At 37.0% G+C, this 26,652-nt stretch overlaps 1 protein-coding gene across 15 annotated transcripts in view; it reads right to left on the bottom strand.

Moving 5' to 3' along the window:
• The window catches only part of LOC138699780 (multiple PDZ domain protein-like), a 1,065,748-nt gene that overhangs the window by 73,490 nt on the left and 965,606 nt on the right, over positions 1-26,652 (bottom strand). For all 15 annotated transcript variants that reach the window (XR_011332076.1, XM_069825918.1, XM_069825919.1 and 12 more), the window contains one exon: positions 17,840-17,909. Coding sequence is in view for 14 of the 15 variants with exons in the window: in XM_069825918.1 (XP_069682019.1) it covers positions 17,840-17,909 (70 nt within the window). In the remaining variant the exon portion in view is untranslated. The remainder of the gene's footprint in view (positions 1-17,839; positions 17,910-26,652) is intronic.

Raw genomic sequence — 26,652 nt, 5'->3', positions numbered from 1 at the left:
TTCTATTTTATTGCATGTCAATGTGTATGATGCGTGAATATTTTTTATTCAATTGTTTATGTATAATCAAATTTGCTAGTTTTTATGTTGTGTTTTTTCCAAGTACAATTAAAAAAAAATTAGGGGGGTTCTCTGAATTTTAGGGGAAATTTTAATATGATATAGGGAGATTTCTTGTTCCTTGGTTGGCAACACTGGAAATCTGTTAGGCCTGAAGTCAAGAACAATCTTCCAGCCCTTCAGCATCGCTATCTTCAGATTGACAGAAAAAAGTATTTGGAAGCCTGTTACAAGACACTGCGTGCAACATTCTGCCTCAAGGACTACAACTACATCATCTTCACTTCAAGTGGCCAAACGAGTTAGTTTCCAGGCACATTTATAACCATTTATCATATGATAACTTCGGAGAGATTTTGGCACTCATTCTTGGAACAAGACTGTAAGTAAATAAATTAAACTGGTTTGGATAGAAGAACTCCTGACGTGAAAGGAACTGTTAAAAACCTCAGAAATCAATTCATGTATAAGATTCTTAACAAGATGCCTGAGAGAGAATTAGAATATGAGAAAGTCCAATAATTATTTCGTAGATAGTAATTGCAATTTATTTAATTAGCAAGTCAATACTGCAGCTTAGAGGTCACATCAATTGTTTGGAAAGGAAACCAAGTGAGATAAGATTTGGCAGCCTTACATTTATAGTTCAAAGGAAATACTGAAATGCAGTGGTTTAGTAATATGACCTAACTGATATAAATACCGGATATAAGATTCAGACTTCCTATTTGTTTATGAAGGACAAGAAGGGCTACTTGATTCAAACAGGACACAAGCTCTCAACTTGGAATCCAAAGGAGGAGAACAGACATCGTAATGCAATTAACAGATGATTAAATAGGCATTGAAATTTCTATTTGCTTATTGTTTATTAATTAACAGTGATACATCTTACACAAAGTATTATAATATAGTATCTGAGAATTATATTTAATACTAATACGTAAAGTCAATCTTAGTTTATCAAACAAGATGGCTTGGAAAAAGTTAGTGTTCTATATTTCATGAAAATGCAGCTGTTTTAACAACATTAAAGGTAAAGGTAACCCCTTCATATGCCATGAAGACACTTGGGGGGCATGGAGGTAGAGCCCCATGCTTTCTTAACCTCGGCATTAGAATGATATGGTGTGGTCGGCACCCTCTCCGACCGTCTTTTACCCCAGGGTAAGATCCGGTACTCAATCTAATAGGAGACTGAGTTTAACAACAGTATAAAATGTTACAGAGTAAATGATAAGCACACGTAGCCAATCTCACTTCGTAAAACTTTTAAAATCACTAGGATAACCTAGAAAATGAAATAGTATACTTCAATACATGATGTGAACATGTGAAAGCCACAATCCCACCCGTCCGCCTCAAGTAAATTCCTTTCACATATACATGGTGGAAGTGAAATAGCCTTGCAGATTTTCAGAGCGAATAGCTCATGTTGTATGTAACAAAAAACTATAATATCATATTGGTGGAAAGTTCATAGTTTCTTTTTTCAAATGTTAACAACCTCTTATTCGTGAAGAAGAATGGGTGGAGCGGAGAAAAATTCTCTCCGGCACCGAGACTCGAACCCGGGTTTTTAGCTCTACGTGCTGACGCATTATCCACTAAGACACCGGATTCCAGTTCCGATGCCGGATTGAATCTTCTCAGTTTAAGTTCCACCTCTTAGTTTCCCTTTTGTGGCAGAATTTCTGCATGGAAATATCATAATGTACTTCGGTACATCACAATAACTTCTTATTCGGTAACTATTGCGAGCAGGATCGTGATTTTTGTCCATATCGATAGGAAAACTAATAAAGAATAATTTATCTCTCTGGCGTATTTCAATAGTGTGGACGGTTTTCGTGTAAATTTAATTTTAAAAATCTCTAATTTCAAGCCATTGCACGATACGAGTTGGTTGCATTACAGCACCAGAGAACGAGCTCATCTAGCGAGACACAGCGAGTTCGTTGACCTCTTACATCTGTGTCACGAGAAGAGTGTGTTAGCGGCGATTTTGCCGGACTGCTGAAACTTCAAACTTAATTTTCTAATTAGCCGTGCAATTTAATCACAAAATGTAATACAGATTTTCATTCATTTAAATGTATCCTATCGTCCCTTTTAATCTCCAAGGTCATTTCACTTCCACCCTGTATATATATATATATATAATGAATGAAATTCTGGAAAATGAAACAGATTTCAACGCCATATTCCGCGCTCTAGCATCAATTTTTAAGCGCTACCGTTTCCGATTATTTGGTCTATGGCAAACATTCCTTTTCCATTTCTTCATTCGCTCTTTTCATCTTTCAGATGTTGCCACTATTGCTATTCTGATGACAAAGAATCCTAGAGGGAGATTTTGCAAGTAGAGTGTACATGGTGGTTTGTGAATCGTTTGATATTTAATATTTCTTTTGTGGCGGACATTAATGACTAAGCTAATAAAGAAAATTGCCTTTTTTAATGTTTTATGTTACGTGATTTGTCTGCTGTTAAGGTAGTGTGAAATGGTTATGTTAAGTAGTGACGTAATATCGTTAGTGATTCATAATGGGGTACCTGCGCTTGTCATTTTTTGTTATAATGAGTAAGGCCATTAAAATGTAAGTCTAATATTGATGTGGCCATTACCTCCTACATTAGTGACCAAGAAAGTAAATTCATCATTTTCATTCATTCACAGTTTTCTGTCAAAGAGCAAATCTTTCACTGTAAATCCAGCATTCTCCAATCATTTCTATTTTCTGCCTTCCTTAGTCTCTGCATATGATCCATATATCTTAATATCGTCTATCATCTGATATCTTCTTCTGCCACGAACTTTTCTCCCGTTCACTATACAGTTTCTTCTCAGCCAGTGATCCAACCAACTCCTTCTTCTCTTCTTGATCAGTTTCAGCATCATTCTTTCTTCACCCACTTTTTCCAACATAGTTCATTTCTTATAATCTCTGTCCATTTCACAGCTCCATTTTTCTCCATATGCACATTTCAAATGATTCTAGTCGCTTCTCTTCACTTCGTCGTAATGTCCATGTTTCTGCACAATAAAATTCTACACTCCACACAAAGCACTTCACTATTCTCTTCCTTAGTTCTTTTCCAGAGGTCCGCAGAAGATGCTCCTTTGTCATTCCTATCCTCCTTTTGACCTCCTAGCAGCAGCTCATGTTACTGCTTATATAAACGTACATAAAACTCACATTACCATACACAACAACGGACAACATACACAATATGATTTTCGTGTGGCATCTGAAAATGGATGTGGCGTAATAGCACATACTCAGCTCCACAACAAATAACATAGAAATACCTCCAACTCAATGTATACTCTCGAGACACTATTGAAGCGATGTTAAACTCAAGCCAATGTTGGCAAAAATCAGAACTAAATCTCATCTTACACAGTCCGATCGGTATTACACGTATCCATTATATAAACAATATTATTTCTAGTATTTTTCATATTACTCCCCAGAAAGAGCGTAATGGTTTATCAGTTTAAATGAAATGTTTAACCACAATACGCATACCACATGGCATTTGGTTTGACATATGGATATGAATATAATAGCTGAACATTAAACTGAAAACCACTGACAACACATTCCCTCTGCTATTCCGAACTTTTCACATCAACGGACTGTCTTAATATTCAAACGTAACAGTTTGTCAACATCTAATCACTGACCAAGTGAACAAATGTGGCTAATACTGTATACCTACTTAGTATCCTACTAAAAATTTAAAACGGCTATGCAAAACGACGATTTTAATAATAATAATAATAATAATAATAATATCAATGTTATAAACCTGACAAATCCTGTAAATAATGGGTATTCATAATATCTGCTTAAAATTGTCAGATTGGCAACACGTAACCGATTTCTTCCCATTATTCTCACTGGAACACAGCTACCAAACTCCAACCCAATGCGGCGAACTAAGGAACCTCTATGAGGACACAACTTCCACCATAAGAATTAAACCCTCTGCTCAGCTCTTTGCAGGCACAGCAAAGATTTTATGTAGTTGGCCGTTGTTAAAATTATTCTCACAGCCTTATTATATGGTTGGTTGCATTTTATTGTTCATTATACTTGGATCCGAAACCAAAGCGAGTGATTTAGGAATGCGCAATCCGATATAATCTACCATTAGTAGATTAATTTATGTTGGCTTCCTTCGTACAAGAACACGACTGTTTCGTAGGCTTAATGCCCAAAACTCGCGACACAAAAATCATACAGTAAGCATCAGCATGGACTCATCTCGAGCTATCTACTCAGTTTATTGTTACAATGTGAGACTATTGCAAAACTTGTCCCCTTTTAATTTTGTAAACAGTGTTGGTCCAGAAAATTATGCCTAAAATAACGTAGATATAATTACATACTATTTTAGGGTGACAAAACGTTTCATTTTTATGGGATTGTCCCCTTCTTCAGTCTGTTGTTTGGTATCCCGAGAAAAAAGTGTAAAGTCGTCTCTTTTCCTAATTTTCTCTTTTAAAAATGTCTGTATTATGTTTTCGTAAATCTCGTGACTTGTTCTAAAATTACGTCGACCAGATGACACCGTATGAACTAAAAGTTCCGATTTCCGATATTCGATATCTCGTTGACGTCGATAAACAATAGTTTTCGTGTAATTTCCACCAGGTGCCTGTGGTCTCTGCTTTAGATTTTTAACTCCTTTTTCCTTCCTTCTTCGCATGGTACATCCTCTTTCTACACGTGGTGTATTCAAGTGGGGTTTGTTGTTCATGTCCACCTGATATGTACTATACGGTGTTTTATAATTATTTATACAAAGATTGTAACGGATTTTGTAAGTGAGACAAATCAAGGATACAAACATGCCGTAAAGCAAGTGTAAATTCACAAAAAAAAAAACATAAAAAAAGAATACCTGTTTTTCTCCGAAAATGGTGATGATAGTAAAGTGTTATGTACAGTTTGTAGAGCTATGAGTTTTGTACTGTATTAGTAATCCCAGGTACAAGAAAGAGTGTTTTCGTAAATTAATTCTTTTTAGACTGATTAGGAAAATAATCGTTCTGATAAAACTGTGAAGGAAATATTAATTGCAAAATGTCATTTTAAAAATAGTTTTGCAGTTCTACAGTTTTCTTAAGGAAAAAACCACAACTTTTGAAGAAAATGTAGTCGTCACAAAAATATGGCACTCATGGTGTACATAATTATTGTCCTGAGCTTGAAGTATGTTAAAAGATATGTACGGCTTGTCGTTAATTGCCACAATAAATTGCTGGCTGGCATGAAAAAATGTCGTGTGATGAACGCACGTCGGTAAAATGTGGAAACATGCCAGCTCGCAATAGAGTTATTTTCTTTCTTTTTTTTTTTAAGATCTAATCACCTTAGGCCACGTCCATGTCAATAGCGATAGAGGCAAATGCACTGAAAAGAGCAAAATGTCTCCTAAGCACATGATAGCGACGTGATTTTGTTCACTGATATACAATAGCGTACTCCGGATAAAGGACTTTTTCGTGAGAATCTTTCCAGCAAGAATACATGTTCGATTAGATTTTTTTTAGTAGGTTACTTTACGACGCTTTATCAACATCTTTGGTTATTTAGCGTCTGAATGAGATGAAGGTGATAATGCCGGTGAAATGAGTCCGGGGTCCAGCACAGAAAGTTACCCAGCATTTGCCCATATTGGGTTGAGGGAAAACCCCGGAAAAAACCTCAACCAGGTAACTTGCCCCGACCAGGAATCGAACCTGGGCCACCTAGTTTCACAGCCAGAAGCGCTGACCGTTACTCCACAGGTGTGGACTTCGAGTAGATTTCTACAATAGTTAATTAGTAAGCAACTTTCAGAACGATGTACAAAGCATTGAAGAATTTTACTCACTTTAAATGTCTATATGATGTTCAACATCACTGGTGAAGCCATTACCAATGAAATGACTATTTTGAGTCCCGCGACACTATTTTTAAACTGAATCGCGTTTTAATAAGAATGATAAAGTGTTCTATGTTTCTAATATATATTACGCTAGCATATTTTCCACTAAAAAGAAAAAAAAAACACTTTCGAAGTAAAATTAAATCCTTGAATATTCCTCAGAGATGTTGTGATGTGATGTTTATTGACTTTACTGGCTTTGAGCCAGGGGCCGTTTTAGGGTCTTATACGCGCAGAATGCCCTCTCCAGCCATTGTACATAAATAATAATAATAATAATAAATATATATTTACATACTGTATATGACACTATTTCTGACATAAGTGCCAGTAGGTGTGTGAGTGCGGTGATTGGGTTTTTATTTATTTTTTATTTTATTTTATTTATTTATTTTTTTATTTTTTTTTGTTTTAATTATTTTGGTGTAGGCCTAATTTGTTAATTGGCGATGCTTAAGGAATGGTGAACGGGACAAGAGTTCGGGGTAAAAGATATCAGTTGATAGACAGCATTAAGGTATTATATGGGGAGATTAAGAGGAAAGCAAGAATGGGAAATGCTGGGTCTGCAGTTAAAGACCTGCTCTTGGGCAGAACACTGTACATACATACATACATACATTTTTTTTAAGTTTCCCCTTCCGGTGGCAGAAGCGTCTGAATCGTTATGGAGACTTTCATGGTGTAGTGTTATTTTATTGATCTGCCTCTCTGTTGCTGTCGTGTGTCCTCTCAGACAGTATTCAAATTTCCAACACGTGTTTGCGGTTTTGTTTGTGTGTTTTAGTTTGATGGTTGGGGCTGGTGGTAGTTGTAGTGGAGTTTCTCCAGTGTTGTTCTGTTGTTTGTGTTCGGGGGATTTGCGAAGATGTGTTGTGTATATACGCGATTTACTGCCGAATGTGTGTATTTCCTGTTTATGTTGTTTAGGTGTGTAAAGAGTGGCTTTGTTTTTGTCGTAGTGTAAACTGTGTTATTTCTGGTGCGTCTGTGCAGGTGGAAGATTTGGCGGAGAATTCTTCTTTCGCGGGCTTCAAATTTCGATTGGGTCGTTGGAGGGGCTTGTGTGAAGAAAATGGAGGGATGTATGCATAGGGATCTAACCAATGCTTTGTATAGGTGGAGGAGTGTTTCGGTTATACAACCGGGTCGATTGATGCCACTTAGGTAGCTTATTGCTCTGGTGGCTGCGTTATATTTCCTCCAGGTTTCTTTAGCTACTTCGGTCCAGGAGAGTTTGGAGGTGAGATGCATTCCTAGATATGTGAGATTCCGCTGGAGTGGAAGTTGAGTGTTGGCTATTGTGATTGGGTTGTTCTGGAGGACCCGAGTCCGGAGTTTTGGGCGGAAGACGCATATCTGTGTTTTGTCTGTGTTGACTGTGATCCGCCACGTGTTGGTCCAATTTAGATATTGCCTGAGTGTTGCGTTTAGTAACTTCCTAGCGGAGGTGAGTCGGGGATGTGTTGCCCAATATGCGACGTCGTCTGCATATTGTGCCAGTCCTACTAGCGGGTTATTAGGGAGGGGAATATCTGCCACATAGATGTTATACAGAGTGGGAGATATGACACTGCCTTGGGGGACTCCAGCTTCTATTCGGAAGGTCCGAGAAAGTTCGTTCCTTCCGAGTCTCACCTGTCCTGTTCGGTTCGATATGAAGCTGGAGAGCCAACGTGTGATTTCGTGTGGCAGATTTAAGGATGTGAGTTTATATTTTAGGGCGTCTATCCAAACTGTGTCAAAGGCTCTCTTGGCGTCTAAGAGAACAGCAATAGATGCCAAAATGGACATCGAATACATGTATTACTAGTATTCTAAACATGATAAATTAAAAAGATGTCAGCGTGAGCTCACGAAAACGTCTTCGTATTTCCGTATTTAAGTGTAGCAGATTAGATATTAATGAAACAATTTTTAAACCGATTGTATATATCAGTGGTTCCAAAACTTTTTGAAGGTGTGACTCATTTTTGGGTGAGACATTTGTTTGCAACATCCACTACAGTGCTTCGAAAAATACAAAATCAAAAACAACGATAATTTTACTCAAAACCACCCAAATAACGACTAAAAGAGAAGCACATGGTGCAACAATGACACAAAGTATTACGTAAGCATAATTTCAAGTACTTCAAATTTAGCACCATGGGACTGCGGTAATAATTCAATACAAACAGAAAATCATAGTTGCGCTATCTGTTACCCAGTATCCAAACTTGTTTATTTTTGTTATGTGAATTTTCCAGCCTTTTGGAGAGCGCACGCTATTCGTAGCTAAATAGCACTTCTTCTGGAAGCAATTCAACTAGTCTATAATATATACTCGTATAAGAAGTGAAGCGCGATGACAACATTTTCACTGTGTTCACCGTGCTTCAAATTATGATGACTGTGTGTGTATCAAACAAACAGTCCATTTTTGAGAATATATTTTCTGATAAAAAAACTACCAAATTATCGTATTAATTATTTTTTACTTTATAACTATTGAAACATATTATGATTTTTGTGTTCAACGTTATGTTTATATTTCTAAATTCAGTGAAACCTCTGTATTTGGATACCTCTGTATGTTAGACACCTCATTATATTGGACATATTTTCTTGGAATCGGATAAATTTCTATGCTTCTGCATGTCCAATATATCCTCTAGGTTGGACATCCCTCAATCCCTTATAATTATATCTTTGACGATACTCTTGTTCAATTGTGTATTTCTGCTACCTGTTTAGAGTTGAGTTTAATCGAACCCTTGTATTTTACAAGGACCATTAGCACAGTGGAATGAGAGAGGGGGGTTTTCCTTGTATGGTACACTCTTAGACAAAAAAAAAAAAAAATGACCCGGCTCCAGATTCTATGTCCGATTCGGAAGACTTCGGGTGCATTCGTCAGAGCATGATACACACGCGGATGAATTTCTTCTGTCGTAAATGTTTTCGATACTACACTACTATATGATGATTATATAACATGCTTCTTAAAGAGTCATCGTTTCTCTCGCATAGCGTAGTCGGTAGCATTGTGGCCTTATATTCGAAAGGTTTCGAGTTCGAATCTCAGTCTATACTTTGTTTTTTTTTTCATTCTCATTTTTTACTTCTTGCATAATGATAATAACCAGTATTGTGAAATATTTAACAGAAAGTTAATATTTACAAAGGGTAAATTAGATACATAATAGCAATCTTTTCCCTTGTATCTTGTATTTAAAGAGACTAAACGAAATCTTCTCGGATAGAAATAAACGCTAATAAACCTTAAGTAAAAGAAATCCTTCTCGGATAGGAATAAACAGGCATTATCCTTTTCTTTGTATTAAACAAAATAAAGAAATACATCTCGAAGACCAATAAACAAAAATCAAAATAGACAAAAAATTCAAGACTGGGTATGTAATCCCTCCGCATCTATAACCGCCTGCATTCTACGGGATTTGGATGCGATCAGGCGTCTCAGGTACTGTCGACGTGAAGATACACGATCCCAAGCTTCCTCGATAATGTTCCAGAGTGCATCTTTTGTGGTCGGCCGACGTGCCATTATATTTATCATCGCGTTTACAGTTTTCTTCACCTCCGACCACACATTTTCTAGGACATTCAGATCTGGTGAACAGGGAGGCCATTCTATCAGTCTGATATATGGCCTCTCTGAAAACCATCTCGTGACCTCGGCACATGTGTGAACACGATGATTAACCTGTTGAAATATGATCTCATCATCATCAGGATATATCATCCGTACAGGGGGAAGCATATCATTTTCCAATAAGACCTTGTATTGTTGGGCATTAAGATTTCCGTCGAGCCGCCATAGAACACCCAGACCGTCACTGGACATCCAGCCCCAATATGGAACAGATATACGGCCACTGCGAAAGCGAGTTGCCACATGCGTAAGATCGTATCGGGATCCCCCTGAACGGTAGACATTTGCCTCCCGTAATTGTCAGAGGAAAAAGAAACTTCATCTGAAAATATGATCTTATTCCAATCGAAATTAACATTTTCCTCTGAAAATGCAAGGCGGAATAATCTGTGGTCATTATTATTATTATTATTATTATTATTATTACTACTACTACTCATACAAATTATAGTAACTGATCAATATTCCTTATGGAGAGGGGAGAAGATCCAAGAAGTGAACATCTATTTTAATTCAAGGGTAATTAGGAAGAAGTCTCCAATATTACTGAATGTTTTTGTTTAATTGTTCAACTAATCCAAACTCCTGTGCACGTTAATAAATGTATAATTTGTTTCTAGCAAGAGAAAAAATAAAACGAAACAAATATATATACTTACACGAAGGCGGATACGAACCCGGGTTTTCTGCGTGGGAAGCCAGAGTTTTACCACGGAGCTATGACACACACACAGTTCAAACCGTTGTTTGTCGGTATAAGGATCTGTTCTTGGATCTCGCTGGTTTCGTCCTTACTACTCTGATTTTAGTCTTGTGTATCAGGCGCACAGCCGAACGGAACTCAGAAAAATTTACGCTTCAAGAGTCCGGTCATTTTTTTTTGTCTAAGAGTGTACAACTGTGAACTTCTTTCTACTTTCTTGGAATTACCCACTTTTTTCTTTTTGTAACTGTACTGTGACTAAATTTGAGTATGGAGTGAAGGATCATTATTTTTCATAACAATAAACTTTATGCTACGAAATTATTTAAGTAGGCCTGCAGTGTAGAAATCAGATTTTGCCGAGGTTTTTACCTGTGAGAGTCAGTTTGTGCAGTTACTATAGTGCCTCAATATGAATAAGCGTAAGTTGCTGGAATTAACCATTGAAAGGAGGAAAGAAGTTATTGATAGGTTGCGTTATGGTGTTAGTTGTAGGGAAAGTGCAGGAGAGTTCGGAATTTCTAAATCAACAGTTTCAAACATTAGCAATGCTGTAATAGGACCTTAATATTAAATACACGGGAACAAAACTGCAGTGGGGAAAGCAAAAGAATTCGCAAAACTGTTGATGACGAACTAAACGTCAAAGTGTTTGAATACTGTAGTTCCTTAACATTATGTACTGTACAGTAATTTCCTTTCCATTGCATGCTAAAAAAATTCTAATTCCATCTAACTTGGACACCCCGTTAGACTGACAATTTTTATTGAACTATACGTGTCCAGGTTAGAGAGGTTTCACCGTACAAAATAAATGTATGTTAATAAGCGGTTTTTGTTTTATTTTGTAAATCATCTCGCTCAGCTCTTTACACGACTCCGATTTTGGGAGCCACTGGTCTATATTAACCATACCTCAACTTTGTCTAATTCATCTGTAGCCAGATAAAGATAAAAATTTTATCGGATAACATTATATCAGAGTAAAGGAATTCTATATAATTAATTCCTAATTGATATCGGATATATCATCATCAGATTACAATCAATACACAAAGCCTTGATAAAGAATCATGTGAATGAAACAAATCGACATTTAACGTGAAGTCAATAAATAACTTTACAGTATAACAAGGCAACTTCAGGAGAAATGTAAAAAACATTAATACGTACGTTTAACGCATGTATTACACAATATACAGAGTATAATAAATTGAATGCCAAAAGGAAAATGTTAAGTTTGAAGGTCCAAATAATTTTAAATTTTTTTTGAGACGGGACAAGTAGAAAGTTTTTAACTTTGAAGTTGATGATGATAAATATTACTCGTACTTCATAAACAGATTGTAAAGAAACCGCAACGCAGCCACACGGCCCTAGGCCGAGACGTTCGAAAACTCCGGTTAAGCTGGCAACTTGCTATTGGTGAGACATAGCTCAGTATTGGTAATTCTACACACCACCAATTGAATCTTTTTTTCAGAAACCAGTCAAGCGCCAAGTTAGCCAATTGTGGGAAAATAGAAAAAACTACCTAGCATCAGACTAAATGGTTTGGTAGTGGTTTTAATATGTTTTGCTGAAAGTAGTAGGGGAGAGTCGGGTAGTATCGGACATCGGGTAATATCGGACAGTGAGTTTCTTTCATCTACCACACGATGATAGTACCTGATTGACATGGTTACGTTTCTGTGATGTCGCATAGAGAAACGTAACCATGTCAATCAGGTACTACCATATGATGGTAGATGAAAGAAACGCACTGTCCGATACTACCCGACTCTCCCCTACATATTTCAATACTTTTTATCTAAGGAAAATTATTTTGTGCGTTTTAACTTAGCTGTAAAAAAATACGAAAAAGTTTTTCACTTAGCCTAACTGGTTTCTGCAATAAACGAGTGGTGCAAACATATTTTTATGGCATAATTCTCGAATTGTTTAGGATTTTGTTATGAAACTCATATTTTTAAAGGAAATGTGTAATGTCTTTAGGGGCAGTATTTTCAAGCAATAACTGACAAATTACCATGGATTTTGATAAACACATTCTTGCAAACATGTTTCAGTACACTACCAGTCCTTAAATTATAATTGTAAGAATGAGATATTTTAAAAGTGCCTTCATTAACATTTTCATTGCCAACTCTTGCTCTGGACCTTGTTTCTTACGTACACGCTTAACTTCAGTAACCTCAACCAAAGCCTGAATATAGGTATCTTGAGAGTTTTTATTTTCAAAAGAATGAAAATACCATCATGTTTCATTTATTACTTCCTCAATATTTAAATCACATTTCGCATTCCACTTGCAAGTGAGAATGTCGGGCTCGGTTTTCTGAGATACTTCTCTGCCAGAATAAGAAACATAGCCTTCTCCTTTTATCCTTGCATTGGGAATAGTATTACGTTTTCGTTTACCACTCCTCGTTTCCTTTTAGGTATAGGTTCATCTTCTGAACTTTGAGATATTTCACTGCGATATAGGTATATTTTTATTATTAAAAAACCACTACGCTAACCAAAAAACACTTTTTCAATCAGTTGGTCACAAAACTATCAACACAAAATGTACCCGGAGTTTATTGCAGAAACCAGCCAAGCGCTGTCGCTTGTTTCTGAGCTAAACATGAAATTCAACGTAATGCCTCGCCATTACAGGAGGACGGCATGTGACTGTTTTCAGCACTAAAATGTATGTATACCCTCATAGAACATTCTACCGTCTTTAACTCATTTTTTCTTGTTTTGGCGTTTGACTGGTTTCTGAAATAAACGATTCAATTGAATACACCCTCGGAATAAGGGTATATGTTGCATGCTTTCCCTATGTACTTATACCCTTATTCCGGGAGGTATTCAATTATTAAAGTAAAACATTACTAAATGCAAACAGTTAAACCCCATCTACTCACCCAAATTAGAAAGGAGATCCTGAAACTGTCCGGCTTCTTCTAAACATTTGTCACACCTGTTTATGAAGTGAAGTGTCACTGCAATTCTTATTGGGATATTTTTCCCATAATATTTTTCTGTTCTCTCAATGAATGTGGATTATTTTTGTACACTTTGTATTTTGGAGTTTCCCAGAGATAAAAAGTCACAAGAGGTCCAAGAGAAAGGCTTGAGGAAGCCACACACTTCAACTGATAATTATATCTACGAAGTTCGTCCATAAAATGTCCTGTCGCAGAATTGTGTTCGAGAAAGGCAAAAACACTTTCCCTTTCCTGCAGGATTCTGCGACAGCACATACAACAGACTATTCTACGGACGAACTTCGTAGAATATAATTATTAACAGGAAAATGTCCGATCCCCAAATCTAATTCTTGGGAATTTTATCTCAGAGGAACCGTAAAAAAATCCACATATCCTGGATGAACTTAAAAATAACATTCGGCAAAACAATGCCTCCATTTCTCAAAGGGAATTGCTCTGAACGATGTGTTATTTCTTAAGCAGTGCGACAAATGTTTGGAACAAGAACGCAGATAGTTTCAGCATCTCCTTTCTCATTTTAGATTAGTAAATGATGTTTCAACTATTTATATTAGTAATATTTTACATTAATAGTTTGTGGTGTATTGAATTACCGGTACTGTGCTGTACAACTAGAGTCTGCGAGTGCCCCGGCAGTGTACTGGGAGCCGCGTTGCGATTTATTTACAATCTATTCACTCTGTATATGTGGCAATTCATCCATATGTTCTCTGCAGGTCTACCAAATTCTCGTTTCTGTAATTATTACAAATATATATACTAAAAACCACTATCCTTCTTTCAAGAGTTTCAAACGACGCTAATGCACATAAATCATGGATCTTGATATTGAACAGAATGAATGAGTCGCATGTTAGAAAACATTTCCTACGCCTGTCCCTCAATGAAATATGGGAATAAATGCTTATACGAACATAGAGACGCAAGTATTTTTTTTATCAGAGATTTCAAATATGATTTTATTTTAGTAATAGATCCAAACGGTTTTCCATTTATATCAATTGCTCAAGTCTAGATCCTCCATTCTCTACACGAACGATCTTAAGAATGGAGAATCCTTCATATGAAGTAAGGTTTTTCTCGAATCATCTGGCATCCAGAAGTATTCTAAATTGTTTACAGATGTTTAATAAAAGATGGTCTTCAAGTGATTCCACAAATAAAATTCCAATACACTGAGTCTGGTGATCTCGAGAACCTGGCACAGTCCATAGCGTCCAATCAATTGCGAGCTGTAGTGACATCTTGTATGTAGTGGTACATTCTCAAGGAGACAATACAAATGTGTTTCTTACGAAGCGGAGGTGAAACGTGCTATAATTTCTATAATGAGGCACTGGTAATTACATGTTCATTGGGTCTCTGTATGTATATTACTGAAGTGAACTATTTATTCTGGGCACGAATCGATCGCTGTGAAACAAAAATCTGTGACGGACGTTAGAGGGCTTTGCCTGTTACTGCTACGGGGTTGTGTACATTGCTATGTTATCGTGTAAATAAAGTTAATATTTACAGTATTTCACCAATTTACACAAATTAATGCATAAATTAGTGGGAATGAGGCTGCCGCTGGTCAGTGCGTCTTCTGTGTAGTGTTGTGACGTTATACAGTCGAAACCAGTGAGTGAAATTAAGCCTACATTGCTGAGAAGTTGTTTGCTAGAAAATATACCGAAATCGGGGGCTGAACGAACGAAAGCGTGGCGTGAAAGGAAACATGCAAATGAACTGTCGAAAACTGAGTCAAAAACGAAAAAGAGTAGACTGGAACGAGTGCGAGAAAAGGCATTTTCTACGAAGTGCCCACGATTTAGTGAAGTGTCGACGACTTAGTGAATATTCCTATACCGACAACAAACGATTGCAATGCCTGATCCAAATTGTCAGTTATTTAGAATTAGGTCTAAATCATAGTTCACCATACAAAGATTTTAAATGAAATAAAAGTGCTCGTCAAATATTTTAAAAGCAATTTATAAGGAGTAAATTTGGTTTTGTGTGCCTCACCTTTCTTATCTCATTTAGTTATCATAAACCAATATTGTTTCATTTTTAAATTCTGAAGAGTATTTGGAATAAAAGTGTTATATTTAACTCCAATTTATCGTTTCTCATTGCACTAACATTTAAAAGATCACCACATATTTACAGCTTAATATTCACTACTGCCAAGCGTAGAGGCAATAGGACCAACACTCATTTTCGATTAGTAATTAAGATTAGAGTCATCATCACAGCTAGAAATCTTGGCTGCATTATTTGTCTGAAGTAAGAGCTTTCGTTCCCATAGTAACCACATCATCCTTTGCGTCAAGAACTGTTAAATAGGACAAGAATTATTGTATTATGCATCATTTAGGCATATAGACTGGCTCAGCCAATCAAAACGTATTTGACGTATGTTTTGATGCTTATTAATATTAATATACATACAGATACCAGACGTGGTAAGATTTTCAAATAAAGAGCGTTTCAAAATAAAAACATCGACAACTTTGGGACTCTAAATGTTCATAGGAACATTTTTCTTTTCTTTTCAGGAAGGCACATCCGAAGTTTTTAAGTAATATACTAATGACTGAAACTGTAAAAAAAAAAAAATACTTGAAACAATCTTTGCATGATGTAACTATTATTTATACAGTATTTCTAATCTCGAGCGTACTCATCTCCTAGAAATTCCTTAGCTATGTGGAAGTCTATCCACAATTTCCGGTACTCACTATCAGGTGATCGGTCTGACACGATAGCCGGAACTGGAGCGATCAGCTGTATTTATAGCAGTCCAGGTTATTTGAGGTCGAGGTAGACTTTAAAAATTAGGTATAGTGTGAAACAGCGCATTATAAGTGAACACTTTTGCTAAATATACATTGTATCGTGAGAGTAGAATATAATGTAAATTGTGAGAACATTTCCTGTGTGAATGTTCCTAGCAAGTCAATAATAAAGATACCTACTTTATAAGAAGTTATGCACTACTAATTCAGTATTGAACAAGAAATCAAACAGGAGAATAACTTTTAACAGATGGGAAATTGGAACACCATCAGAAAGAAGTCCAAGGAAATCTCTCAATCAATTAACACAGTGTGTGTTTTATTTGTATCCGACAACATTGCAACAAAATCTCTCAATAACGTAACACAGTGTGTAGTTTTACGTGGATCTGATCATACAGCAACAAAAGTTCTCAATCACGTAACACAGTGTGCAGTTTTAAGTGGAGCCGATCATACAGCAACAACATCTCTCAATAACTTACACAATGTGTAGTTAGTTTTACTTGCATCTGACCACACAGCAACCAAATCTCTCAATCACTTAACACAGTGTGTAGTTTTAAGTAGATCCGACCATACAGCAATAAAAGCTCTCAAGCACTTAACACAATGTGTAGTTTTATGTGTATCTGATCGTACAGCAACAAAATATCTCATCACTTAACAAACTGTGTAATTTTACGTGGATCCGATCATACAGCATCGAAATCTCTCAATCACGTAACAAAGTCTATAGTTTTACTTGTATCCGATCATACAGCAACAAAATCTCTCAATCACTTAACACAGTGTGTAGTTTTACGTGAATCTCATCATACAGCAAAAAAAGCTCTCAATCACTTAACACATTGTATAGATTTGCATGAATCCGATCATACAGCAACAAAATCTCTCAATTACTTAACATAGTGTGTAGTTTTACGTGAATCTCATCATACAGCAAAAAAAGCTTTCAATCACTTAACACATTGTATAGTTTTGCGTGAATCCGATTATACAGCAACAAAATCTCTCAATCATTTAACACAGTGTGTAGTCTTACGTGAATCTCATCATACAGCAAAAAAAGCTCTCAATCACTTAACACATTGTATAGTTTTGCGTGAATCCGATCATACAGCAACGAAGTTTTATTATTGAAAATGCAACCGTATAAGATTTCACTGGCTCAAAGACTGTTTAATCCCGATAGAAAAGCTAGAATTCCTAAATCTATATACACGACGGGACTATGAATTCAGAAGATATTTTTTACTGACGTAGCGTAGCTATATTTATCGGGATACGCAAATTTTTATTGGAATTCAGAAGCATTTCATCAGTTACATAACTGCCCGTTACATGATGTTCGTCACGTTCTTCATAACATTACCCAAGAAGAATTAAGCCTAGTGTTCAAAAACGTATTGAATCTATTTATGTAAAGTTTGTCTACAAGTAAATGGACATCTTTTAGAACATTTGTTGCAATACAAGTTAAGATCCAACACTATGAACGCGAAATTACATTCTTAATCTTGCAGTTTAATTGTAAAATTGAAAAGTAGGCTCTGCTTTAGGGTGAAAATGGTCCCGGCAGGCAAAGGGCTAGCAACTGAGTAACTGACAGGGAAACGGCCGGTACCTGCTGGGAGCGCTCGAAATTGGAAATCTTGTACTTCTGCTCGTGTATGGTAGTATGTTTTCTTACCTCATCGTCAAGAGTAACTGGGAACTGGGTAATGGGCTTCACAGCTAAGTCTTCTAGAGCAGCATCCCGCCTGAAATAAAGATAAAGGCAATGATAATACGAACATATCTAGGTAATAATGAACATTAGTAAAACCATATTATAATGAGATAAGGAAAATGAAGATTTATCTCTATTCCAAAAGGATTAGGTGTATGTCCCTTGTTTTATGTTTGCTCTGGGTTGTTTTATGCGGTGGCTATGTGTCATGCTGACCACAAGACAACAGAATCTCGTACTTTTTATCACTTTTTATTTTTGTGCAGTTATTTAAGGCGCTGTATCGACTGCGAGATTATTTAGCATAGATGGAATGGTGACAGCGAGATATTTGACGAGATAAGGCCGAGGACTTGTGATTGGATTACCTGACATTCACCTTACAGTTGGGAAAGTCGCACTTTTAAAAAAAGGTTTTAACAATTCTGCACGGTTATCTGGAGTCGGTGGTATTGGTGATAACGAGGTAGCATTTGGCGAAATAAATTCTAGAATTCGCCATTTTACCTGACATTCGCCTTATAGTTGCAGAGACCCTCGGAATAAACCCAACTAGGTCATGAAGGCATGAGATCCGCATCTTGTAAATGTGAACTGTATATTCCAGATATGAATAGAGGGCTCCAAACAGAAGAAAAAAGCTCTATTCACTAGATGTCGTTTATGTTATTAGGTTTATTAGGTAAACATGTTAATGCCAGTTATAAAAATGTTGCATCTGTAGCATTTAAACAAAGAAAAATCGCTGTCACGAGCACAGATGAAGTGAGGTTACGCGGACATCGCTAGCTAATACAATTTTAAGATGATGATGAAAGGGAGTTATAAAATGTTAAACTACGTAATTAATATACGAAGGGGTATTTGTAAGTTTCAGCCCATCATAGATAGCAATGGGTTTCATAGCTAACAGTAAAATATATTTAATCTTTTTTTATATTATATTAACATAAATTTTCAACACTTAGTTTTATTATTCTATGATACAGCATTGATCAGAAACAAGAAAATGCTGAAGTGTTGCTTTACGAATTTCTAGTGCTTCAAGAGAGATGAAACAAATATTTTGGTGAGGAATGTTACTATCGACGAAACACGAGTTCGTTACTTCGACGACAGAACAAAAAATCAATCCAAACATTGAAAATAGCGCTGATCTCCTACCCCTCGTCTCCGCAACCAAAAAAGATGGCAAGGTATTCGTAGAAACCCTATAACTGCACGCAACGTTTAAGCGGTTGGTTGTTGTGTGATTTCAAATAATCGTAGGTCAACGCTTGATGAGAATCATCTTAGCATAATCATAAAACAAAGAACTTTAACTTCTAATGAATATCGTAATCAGTACAGAAAATAAATGCAGCATTTGCTGCTCATGCCACTAGTAATATATTAAATGTAATACATAAGCTTACAAGATGATATTAAAATATCATTTACTTTTCCAATAATGACGTATAGCGGGTTGCATTGGCTCACTGTTGCTAAGTAGCAACGATATTTTGCGGGTTGCATCGACGCGCTCCTGCCAAGGTGCGCCCTTCAGAATATGCGCCCAATTAAACGTACCACATTAAAAATTTCGAATACAGACATATCATTTGGGAAATTACAGCGTCAGCTTTTTGGGGTACAGAAGGAATTAGCTGATCATGGTTGACTTCATGAAACATGGTGTTCCTATCAATGCTGAATATTATTACAATCTTCTAAGGTTCAACCCGGCCTCACGCCCACTTATCTCAGCAGAGATGGACGATCAATTGATCAGTATGGGACAACGCTTGTTAGCACGTTGATCTTTCAGCCGTTGAAGCTGGTTTGTTAGGCCGGATTACGCTACTCACTGTAGCTTCCACTTTCCTCACGATGCTGGGTGGGCACCGGTCCCATAAACTAATCCAATTTTCATAAAAAAAATCTCCTTCCATACACATTTGAATCAACGTGTATTCCGTACTGCCAGACCAAACCATGGCACCTTAGAACAAGCGACCACAGAGCAGAGTCATCTTTCTAAAACACAGAGCGTTTGCTTACTTACTTACAAATGGCTTTTAAGGAACCCGCAGGTTCATTGCCGCCCTCACATAAGCCCGCCATCGGTCCCTATCCTGTGCAAGATTAATACACTCTCTATCATCATATTCCATATCCTAGCGTTTGTTAGGAAACATAATTCGCTCAGGTAAATCCCGTCGGTCTTTTACTGTTACAGATCGAACGCAAATGTCGAGGAAATACAGTAGTGTAGCCTACATTTCCTCTGGATCGAGCATTGGAAGTTCTGTAATGCGTTACATGAACACACAACATAGAGACGTCAAGCTTACAGCATTATACAGTCTGAACCATAATTCGCGTAGGTATAAGCAAGGCACCACGCAATTTACCATTGCAAACTATGTCCAAATTATTCTTTCTGAAAATTGCGCCCGGGTTCTAATTTCCGAGAAAAATTGAGTACAAATTACACAATCTGGCAACGCTGGATAAACGGAAGCATGAAAGTAAAGTCAACCCATCATTACTTACCCGCTTCAATTACGTGTTCTGATAGTCTAGCTCTAGGGGTAAAGTGAAGGAGTGTAGAACTGCACATGAGGTTCAATGGTTCGCGTCCGCTAACAAGTTGTTTTATTTTTTATGTACTTAATTTAAATAATAAACCCCTTCAGAGCCCGATAGATCTTGTTGCACGGCTTCATGCAGCTGTAACGACTGTTAACAGGGACATGTTGCAAAACGTACAGCAAGACATTATTAGAAGGCACGCACACTTTTGTTGTATGAAGAGTAATGCTTCTGAGAACAGGTTGTAAATAAATGAAATACAATACAATACAATACAGTAAGTGTAAAAATGTATTGTGACTACTAAAGAAACAACCTAACATTTAAAAATGCATAATGGGAAGCTACATCAATGAGTTAATGAAACTACTGTGTACTGTAATTCATTTTGAAATAAATGAGTTCCAAAAACACTAAAATGTTAATATTAAAAACAACTTTGTACTGAAACCTCTCATTTACGGACATCGAAGGGACGTAACAATCTGTCCGCATCTGAGAGGTGTCCTTAATTGGGAGGGAGGCTCCCCAATCTAACAGTAAATTTATAGTATTCATTATGTATCCCTTCACGCTTTAAATGAAATGTATTACTATAGTTTAATTCTAAATACAGTCTACTGTACTACAGTAAATTCTTTGCAACTTTGAACTATAGTAGGTAAGATCGGAAAAGGAAAACACAGTATTGTGCAAGGCAATTTTTTTCTAGGTCTACAGTTATGCAGTAGTCTACTGTAATTTACACTTTCCAAATTAACCTTTATGTTCAGGTGCCATGTCTCTCGAAACAGAACAACTGATTGAAGTGAAGAGAATAATCCTATTAACCCTATCATGTGTCGAATGCAATTTCACGATCGCGGAAACCTTGGACCCATCAAACAGGTTAAATTTTATGATTTTGTTTATCCACCCGCTTCCAGTTAACAAGGGGTAGCTGGCTGGGCTAGTGGTAGCCTACGAAACCCTTATTGTCTTCTTTCATGTTAAAGAATTTCTGTACAGTTCTCAAAACTAAATTTTAGATTTTTGTAACACATGATGTCTTGAAATTCAAGTTCTGTCCGTAGTCAGGAGGTAAAGCAAGCTTTAGGACTGTGAAACAGCTGTCCGTTTCCGTGTCTGAGAGTGTCCGTAAACGAGAGTTAAATTCATCATTATTTCTATATTATTTCAGTTGGAACATAAAAATCTGTCCGTATATGAGGAGTGTCCGTATCTTGGGGGTGTTCTTAAGGAGAGGTTTCACTTTACACGAAAAAGTAAGCGGAGAGACGCGGATTCGAAAACGTATAGTTACGTACTTCGTTATGAAGACGTTCGCATTACCACGGGGCTATGAAAGCAACGACTTACGTGGCCCACTGATATTGGACCCATTCTACTTCCGTGCTATCAAGCGTTGCCAATTTGTGTAATTTGAACTCAATTGTTTTCAGAAATTAAGGTCCGGGCACAATGTTCGGAAAGAATAATTTGGACATAGTTTGCAATGATAAATTGCGTGATGGCCTGCATATGCGCGAATTATGCTTCATCCCGTACACAGCTGACTTCCATTCAGTGCAGTTCAGTTTAGTTCGTGGCAATGCAGAACATATTAAGTCAATATACAGGGACATCATTTTATTTTTACTTCAATTTTTATTGTACCTGAGTTTTTGAATGTACTTCACTCCCACCCCTTCTGCTAAGGAAGTTCCAACTCCACACAGAACCAAGACCGCAGATAGTAAGCAGTACTGAGTTACTGAGTATAGTACGTTCCAGAAATATGTTCGCGTTTTCCAGTGACGAAAGAACTTTCAATATTGAATCATATTTTCGCACAGGTACTGTCCGTTTGCCTACGTCGCATCACGATTTCCCCCACCTGCTTCTGCTCGCCCCTCTGTAATAGCTGGGCTGTCTTAGCTCTTTTCTGAAAACATTAATTTCTCTTAGGAATTGGAAGTTTACGTAATATTATACAGCTGTTTAATTTAACTTAAATAAAAGGGCCTCGTTAAGTAATTAACTGTCACGTGATTTCCTCCCTTTCTACAATCCTGCGGCATAACCACTTGGACGGACAGTAGATAGCATGTGTGAGTAATTTTATATTTTCGGGTCGGGCAGAAGTGAAGATTGAATTTACAGTACGTAGAGTAGGTACAGAATTATTTCAACATGAGTTACTAGTACGAAGGACGAAACTGGCAACTGGAATTAGATGCAATAGTCTATAGTGCGATAATATGCACAAAAGAACTGAAGCCTGTATCGAAATGAACGGCCACCATTTTCAAAATTGTGTTTAAATATTCATATTATGATTATTTTTCAATTTAACTTCTTTCTCTATATTGTACGCTAATGTGCTGTAGACAGTATAATATACACTGCATAATGAATACGTTCGCATGGATAACTCACTTCGTGAGTAAAAACACTTATTCTTAATACAGTACTGTACTTTGATTAAAGAAAAACCTAATGAAAATTATCAAACTCAAAATCGCGATATTTCCTAGTTTACGTAAATGGATGAACTACTTTTCTTCCTTCCTATACCTAGTAGAGTGATTTGTGTTTTACGCCAGTATCATCGAACTCCAGTCTTGGAGGGGGGAGCAAGCGGTGTTTCCGGTTCTCTAAAGGTATAGACAGGTTAATATTAAAAATGTTAGTAAAAATAAAATGATGTCCCTGTATATCGTCGTTGTTCCTGTAATAACTTCTATGTGACATATTTATCGATTTTCAGAGTTTTACTCTATTAAATAACTTAAATAGTGATACAGCAAATAATAAAATCTCCTATATGTAATTATATTTCTTTGTTTCGAAAATGTAAGAATTCATATTCTCCTAAGTACGGCTGCCATAGGATGAATAAATGTGTTTTTCCTTCCTACTGAAAAAATAGGAGTTATTGCAGGAACAACGACGATATGTATTATATAGTGAATTGTACGTTCTATGATTGTTTGCTACAGTACTTTAACGTAAATTCCAGCAATATCTTTTCTTTAGAAGAGCATGATACCAATGTTTCTGATATGTACACTTCGTTAAATGAATACTTTTAAAGTAAACTTAATTTTTAATAATGCATTTTTACGTGTAGGCCAGGGATGCAGAACTGGCGAGAGAGGGGTGGAAACATGGGGAAAGCATTGGTTCCCCGTCCACAGTCCACCGGCTTTGAATGAAGTATCTGTGATCCGTACGCAATCATATAACACAGACACTGGATAGGCTACAAATTCCCTCCCCTACCAAGTTAATGACGCGGGGGTGGAAGGAAGGATTAGTGATGTATTCCGCCTTATGACGTACGCCACAATTGGCGCCCATTTTTGCAAGCCTGGTGTAGGCCTATATTTAATTTATATTAATGACTGGTGTTGTGATTCAGATTTATTTGAAAGGGTAATGGAAGTTTTAGGTTTAGTGAATATATTCTGACATGCCACTGACGTAGCTATGGGATTATGAACAAGACTCGTGATTGGAGGCTACGCTCGGGCGTGGGTTCCAACTTCGTTTGGGCTGATCATCTGGTTGTTTCCTCCGAGGTTTTCCTCAATTGCATTGTGATGTAAGGTAATTCCACGGCCAGTTGTCGGATTCATTTATCCAAATACCATCTCGGTATCCCCAATTCCACTGACACTAGAAGGCTAAGCAGTTGATACAGAGTTGTCAAAAACAGAATGACACAAATACGTTTTGAGGATTTTTTTCGAAATTATTTGTAACTGGGGTATAAACATTATTTTAAAAGAAGAGTTACCTATAATTACTTGTATTTCTATGTTAGCTTAGGGCGTTTCGTGTGCATAACACATTATTGAAATGGAATATAAAAGCGTGCTAGAAAGTTACGTAATCAAGTCTGCACTTGGTTTGTCTGTCGCTGAGAACTTGATTATCGACCCTGACCCTAAGGTCATCATTTTCTACTAAAATGGCACTGTGAAGTAAAACGGTGTAATGCATAGAAATGAATACCCGAATGTGGTCACGTAGTTATGCAGTATTTCAATGTAACAGAAGGAGAGACTGTCATGTAGGTAATGCATAGACCTATTTTCTCATTATACGTTGTTCTACGCGTTTTGAAGCAATTCATTTCTTTCATCATGTTACGTACAATATTATCATTTAAGTTAATTTTCTTATTTCTTATTTAAAAAGATACACATAATTTAGTATTCATCGAAAATAATGCATGCCATTAATTCTGCAAAAATTGGCATATTATAGACAACTCATTTCTAAAATCAATTTTAAATTTAAGAAAGTTTGAATTTAAAAGTTACACAAATAATATTAATAGATATTTATGTATTAAGGGAGGTAGTAGTTTCTACTCACTCAGTCGGCTAAGACGCTTGTCTTTCGATCCGGAGTTGCGCTCGGGAGTGAGTTCGGTTCCCGTTTGGACTGATTACCTGGTTGGGGTTTTTCTGAGGTTTTCCCCAACCGTAAGGCGAATGTCAGGTAATCTATGGCGAATACTCGGACACATGTCGCCAAATACCATCTCGCTATCGCCAATCCCATCGACGCTAAATAACTCAGTAGTTGATACAGTGTCGTTAAGTGATCAATTAAAAAAGTTGTTTCTACTAGTCGTGGAGGAGTTTGCGCCGAGCGATAGTGAGGGTTACAATTAAATAGTCCGAGAACAGCATATTGTATTTAACTCACGAATTGCATACAATGTTTTTTCCACTACCACATTTTATATAATAAAAATATCTTCCTTCATTTTGCATGATTTAATATCAGAATTTCTAGGAGAGTTTTGAGTATTCTTTTGTTTATTGCTATGCGACTGTTGAACGAAACGATATTTCACTTACTTCCCTAGGGAAATAATGCGACTTACGTGCAACCAACAATATAACTAAAAAAATCCATTTACTTCCCTAAAAACAAAATAAAAACAGCATACTTCATCCACACCTGTGGAGTAACGGTTAGCGCTCTGGCCACGAAACCAGGTGACCCGGGTTCTAATCCCGGTTGAGGCAAGTTACCTGGTTGAGTATTTTCCCGGGTTTTCGCTCAACCCAATTCGAACAAATGCTGGGTAGCCTTCGGTGCTGGACCCCGGACTCATTTCACCGGCATTATCACCATCTCATTCAGACGCTAAATAACCTGAGATGTTGATACAGCGTCGTGAAATTATTATTATTATTATTATTATTATTATTATTATTATTATTATTATTATTAGTATTTAAATATTCGTCTTTTTTAAGTTTTAGTGTCATTTTTTTCAGAAATTTTAGGTCATTTTGAATATCCTTTTTCTGTGATTTTTGGGACATCAACTTCTGAGCCCTAGTCTTAACCAACAGGATGTTGCTGATAGGATAGGTATTAATCAAAGTAACGTATCCAGGACGTGGAGCAGATATAGAGAGGCCCACAGTGTAGGTGATAGACCTCGGAGCGGTCGTCCCCTTGCCACAACACTACGTCACGACCGTTACATACATATTTTAGCACATGGACGTCCCAACAGCACCGCCAGGTAACTACAGAGAGATATTGCCCGAGACTGTGCGCAGAATGCTACACCAGGTGGGCCTTCATTCCAGGTGATCCATAAGATTGTGTGCGCTGCGCCCGCAAAATAGTGTTCGTAGAAGAAACTGGGCTCAAACTCATCGGAATTGGACTACGGGAGAATGAAGTTATGCGTTATTCTGTAAAGAAACCAGGTTAGCATGAAGACCTGATACACTACGTACTAGAGCATGAAGGCGGTCCGGACGCGGCCAATAGTAAGTTACATTCATGTACAAGAAGTCCAGCCATTTAATGGCGAATCAGTCATGTTTTGGGGTGAAATCATGCTAGTTCGTCGAACACCCCTAATTCCTATCGATGGCAACCTCAATGGTTTCCTATATGTTAGCAAGATTCTCCAACTGTCTGGAATCCTATAGAACAGCTGTGGGTGATAATTTTATTCATTCTAGCACATCAAATGCTACTCCACATCGTCATGCGGAAGTGCCGGGCTTCCTTCAACAGAATTACATCTTCCAGATAGACTGACTTGCCTAATCGCCCACCATGAATCCTATCAAACACGTATGAGACATGCTTAAAAGGGCAATTATTCTGAATAAGCAAGAGATGATATTCAGAAGGGTAGGTATGTTTAGTAGTAACTGCATTAATTTATAAGA

The sequence above is a fragment of the Periplaneta americana genome, chromosome 5 (genome assembly GCF_040183065.1).
Source record: "Periplaneta americana isolate PAMFEO1 chromosome 5, P.americana_PAMFEO1_priV1, whole genome shotgun sequence".
In the NCBI taxonomy this organism is placed as follows: domain Eukaryota; kingdom Metazoa; phylum Arthropoda; class Insecta; order Blattodea; family Blattidae; genus Periplaneta; species Periplaneta americana.
This window is presented reverse-complemented; position numbering and strand designations above follow the sequence as displayed.